This window comes from Elephantulus edwardii, unplaced genomic scaffold (genome assembly GCF_000299155.1).
Source record: "Elephantulus edwardii isolate Elephantulus edwardi_28Jun2011 unplaced genomic scaffold, EleEdw1.0 scaffold00233, whole genome shotgun sequence".
Lineage (NCBI taxonomy): Eukaryota > Metazoa > Chordata > Mammalia > Macroscelidea > Macroscelididae > Elephantulus > Elephantulus edwardii.
The window spans coordinates 1,858,913-1,863,911 of NW_006399983.1; the positions used below are offsets into that span (position 1 = coordinate 1,858,913).

The 4,999-nt window shown below is 42.8% G+C and overlaps 1 protein-coding gene across 1 annotated transcript in view; it reads right to left on the reverse strand.

The window, feature by feature from the left end:
- The window catches only part of MYH13 (myosin, heavy chain 13, skeletal muscle), a 73,624-nt gene that overhangs the window by 61,371 nt on the left and 7,254 nt on the right, over positions 1-4,999 (reverse strand). The window contains exons 4-6 of the mRNA XM_006898577.1: positions 3,936-3,963; positions 3,735-3,846; positions 1,905-1,997 (exon numbers count right to left, since the gene is read on the reverse strand). Coding sequence (XP_006898639.1) covers positions 1,905-1,997; positions 3,735-3,846; positions 3,936-3,963 — 233 coding nt within the window. The remainder of the gene's footprint in view (positions 1-1,904; positions 1,998-3,734; positions 3,847-3,935; positions 3,964-4,999) is intronic.

Sequence of the window (4,999 nt, forward strand, 5' to 3'; positions counted from 1 at the left end):
TAGATCGAACATGCAATCAAGATGCATTGATTGAATCATAGCCAAGAAAAAAAAAGGCCTGTGAACTATATAAATGAGAGTGATAACAGGAAGCTCTGAAGAAATTGTCCTCTACTTTAAAAGTGATGCTCATTAACACAGTAAAGAAACTTGTCAAAGCATGAGTAACATATCTCTGCTGTAGTGTTATTTCATATCCCTCAGAAAGAGAGAGATTTAGTTATTTATCCAGTGGATAAAAGACATAGCCTGAGAAAGAAATGGCTGGGGGTTGGGTGGAGAGAGAGAGAGAAGAGGAGAGGAGAGGAGAGGAGAGGAGAGGAGAGGAGAGGAGGGAGAGGGGAGAGGGGAGAGGGGAGAGAGGAGAGAGGAGGATAAGAGAGAAGAGAGAAGAGAGAGGTGTATTTGCCACCACTAGGAATTTTATCCTTGTTGGATAGCAATATAAATTTTGAGATTATAGCTCCCATATTGCACACACTTTGGTTATGTTGCCAGTAGGGACAAGTCCTTGGAGACCTGGACATGCCTGGAAGAGTGGAGGAATAGCACAAGAGAGAGAGACCCCAGATAAGATGGATTGACACAGTAACTAGGGTAATGGGGGAGGGTGTGTCAGAGACAGAGAGATTGGCTCAGGAAAGGATAGTGTTCAGAGCTATTGTACATAGGGTTGCTGTGAGTCACAGGCAACTTGATGGCACGTAAAGGCAAGATGTATAAATGGGTAGTGAAAAATAAACAGACCTTTAATGAGGATTATCACAGTGGCTTCGCAGTGAGTTTAATCATAGCGGAGATTGTGAGGATGGCACAGGATTAGCCAGGTTTTGTTCTGCTATTTGTAGGGTTACTATGAGTCAGAGCTCATTCAATGGCAACCTAACAACAAAGATGTATGAAGCTCTGATGCACGTTTGTAACTGTAGATATGAAAGAGGGCTTCATCTTTGTGTACCTATTCCACTGAGCAGTTTAAATTAGCTATAGGGCTGTTAATTTATTTGGTAGCGTGGAAGTAAACATTTCTTTGGTTGAGTGGATTCTAAGTGAAATACTAACAAATGAAGCAAAGAGACCCTTTAATATCTTCAATACTCTCCCATTATCAATTATTTGGGTTCTTCTCATGCTTGTATAGTCTTCTCCACTCGCAATGCCTCTTGACTTAGAGAAGGTAAAAATTTTTAGTCCAATTAACACAATGTTTTCTATAGTTAGCATAGTTTTCCCTGTGGAAAACAAATTCATCCTGGAAAGGGTTAAACTGGGAAGTTCCCTGGAGGCAAGGATTCTGACGCTCCGTCTAACATACTTTGGACATGTTGTAAGGAGGGACCGGACCTTGGAGAAGAACATCATGCTTGGTAGGGTGGAGGGACAGCACAGGAGGGGAAGACCCTCTATGAGGTGGACTGAATCAGTGACCGGGGTAATTGGGATGGGTGTGTCAGAGACAGTGCGATTGGCACAGGACAGAGCAGAGTTTAGGGCTGTTGTACATAGGGTCGCTATGAGTTGCAAACGACTCAATGGCACATAACAACAACAACAACAACACACTATGGACATTTGCATTTTAAATGTTTTTGCTTAGATATACTCATTTTAGCATAAAGAAATTGTCCTCCAGTTGTGAAATTTGAATCATTATGGCTTCAGGAAGTTATGAGGTAATAATGAGTAGACAGAGTAAGACAGATGAGTTCTCCTATCTTCAGGAGCAAGCCAGCATACTCTTCAAAGTATAACAGAACATTTCAGTTGGGTAGATTGATCTGAATCACATGGCAACAAGAAAAGGCCCAATCTATTCTGACTTATATGGCAATTTTTCACGGATAGCAGTTGAGGAAGGGGCGAACTTTTGGGAGATGATTATTTAATATTCAACTGGGTCTTACAAATCTAGAAGAGTTGTCATTCCTCACAGTCTTGGCGTTTCCAAAGGCCTCCAGCAGGGGGTTGGCTTGGATGATCTGATCCTCCAAGGTTCCCTGAAAATAAGGAGAGAGAAAAGAACTCTGGAATGTGTTACTATTGCTGGGTGTAACCCCATGGTGATTTGGATGAGTCCTCAGGGCAGATCCAGGGAATGAAGCTGACCACTCCAGCCTGGGGATAATGTGGACATATTGCGGCACTCACATTTCCAACAGCCACCTCAAAAAGTCTTCAAAGTCCCACCATAGAGGATGTCCTAACTAATAACACATTGAAGTGACCTCTGGCTAGCCACGATTCCAGGCTGGATCGCTGCCATTTCCATATCAATTTTCCTTTCTCTCTTTTAATACTTCCCTACAAGCCACATAATTTTAGACATTTTATCTCTGTAAAATTTATCGTGACCTGTATAATATAATAGGTATTTGTATCCAGAAGCAAAAATAGAACATCAATTATTAAAGTGACACAATATTTTTTGTGACCCCCAAAAGAGAAGAATGTGTTTTGTTTTTTTTAGTTGTTGTTGTTGATTGCCTTTTAGTTGACCATGACTCATAATGACCCTATGAACAAAAGGCCTGAATCCCTCTACAACTATTGATGTTTACTGAAGTTCATAAGCTTTCCAGAAGCATGTTATTTAGGAAGTGGATGCTACTCCTGCTTCCAAACCTGTCATAGTATGTTATTGTTTTTATATGCCATTAAGTCACTTGCGATGCATAGCGACCCTATGTACAGCAGCTCTGAACCCTTCCCTGTCCTGAGCCAATCTCACTAACTCTGACTCACCAACCCTCATCACCCCAGTTACTGTATCAACCCATCTCATCCTGGTCTCCCTCTCCTGCGCTGTCCACCCTTCCGAGCATGATGTCCTTCTCCAACAACGGAGACGTGCCCAAAGTAAGTGAGGCGGAGCTTCAAAATCCTAGCCTCCAAGGAAAGACTTGGTTTCACCTGCTCCCAGACAGACCTATAGTATTCTTTGAGAAATACTAACTGACATCCACTTTCAAAAGCAGATCTCTCACCTTCACCTCACCCTGATGGCTCCAGAGCATTCAGAAGCTACTGGCTAAACTAGTGGTTTCCCAGACAAGCAAAACATGGTCTGAGAGTGCCTAGAAGTGCAAACTAGAAGGTCTCACTTTGTTGGTGCTGTTGAGTGACACTGAGCCAGTTCTTATCCATAGTCACCCTGTGTGCACCAGAAAGAACACCGCAGATCCTGCACCACCTCTCACCCATTGCTGTTTGAACCCACTCTCACAGTCACTGTGTCCTCCCATCTCATTGAACGTCTCTTTCCTTTCTGCTGACTCTCTGCTTTACCCAGCATGATGTCCATCTCCAGGAACTAGTCCTTTTTGATAACATGTCCAAAGTGTGTGAGACCTAATCTTGCCATCCTCATTTCTAAATGAGCAGATCTCACTTCCGGCTCACTAAGTCAGAAAGTCTGAGTGTCTCTGTTATTTCCACATCCTGCAGGTGATTCTGCTTCCTGTTCCAGGTTGAGAATCACTGGTCTAGCCCATTCCTTCTCCACAGGTAGATGCAGAGTTGGTCAAGGACCCATACCTGTTACTGATGGAGCTGCTATTATCATTTGAACTTACTTAGTGGAACTGCCTCATGCCTTAACTTAAAAATATCCATGGGGCATGACACCATGCTGTGCACCCCTTTGAGGATAAGGCTCTTCATGTGCTTAACTCTTACTTGGCATTCATTAAACTACCCACATTGCAAGAAATTTCCTGGCTTATGGATCTTCTCACCTGCATTTTGCCTGGCTGTGGCTCCTTCTTCTTGTCACCTGTGACGGCAATTGTTGCAAAGTACTGGATGACGCGCTTGGTGTTCACAGTCTTCCCAGCCCCGGATTCTCCTCTGTTGATTTAAAAACAAATGGGCTAAAGGAGAGTGGAAGGGATGGTACTGGTTTCCAAGTCCTTGGGATGCAAACACAGGTCACTCACGTGATCAGGATGGACTGGTTATCGCGATCTGGAGCCATAGAGAGAAAACACAACAAACAGACAGAATGTAGAAACATTAGTTCAAATCTACAGCCAAACCTGTAGGATCAGGTTAATTCTCAAACCTGACAACCCCTTGTGTTACAGAACGTAATTGCTCCATATCTTTCCAAAACCAGAGTGACTGGTCTTTCTTTTGTGACCCAACTGGATGAGTTCACATCATCAAGCTACCAGTTAGTGGTCTCATTCAAACAATTTTTTTTTTAAAAAAAACCCAATTTCTGACACCCAAGTATCTTAGGCAAACTTTAGGGGCAGCCTAAAAAGAAGCTGAAACTGCTGTTAACTGGTAGCATGCGTTGGGCTTTATTTAAGCTGTTTGAGGAAGAAAGACTTTGTGATTTACTTAGAAAAGTAGCTAGTGAAAATGCGATAGTGGTCACAGTGGTCCAATCCTTAACCAGGTTTGGGGGTGACATAGGAGTGGGCAGGGTTTCATCCTGTTGTGCACTAGAGTCACCACTGGCTGGGGACCAACCTGCAGGCAGTTAACAAGAACACTCTTCTTTGGGACAATCCTTGCAGATTCCTAAAATGAGGGATGTGTCATGTGGGCAGCTTGAGAGATGAATAGTGAACCTCACTGTACGAAAAGTATTAATGTTAATGTATCTTTGGTCTGTTTGTATCATTCTCACCTTGTTATCCATTTCTTTCTTTTTTTTTTTTTAATCAAGTCTCAGACTCAGAGGTCGTGGTAAATAATAGCTTCTGATTTGAATTTATGGGCACATCTTGGTTGTCATCCTTCTTTTCTGTTATATTCTATTTGTGGAAAGCAATGCTGATTTCCCATGTATGTAGTGAGATTAAACCTCCCTCTAAATCTTACTAAACTCTGTTGTTGTTATGTGCCATCAAGTTGTTTGCGACTCACAGCGACAATATGCACAACAGCCCTAAATCCTGCTCTATCCTGCGCCAACCGCACTGCCTCTGACACACCCATCCCGATTAACCCAGTCACCGAATCAATCCATCTCATAGAGGGTCTTCCCCTC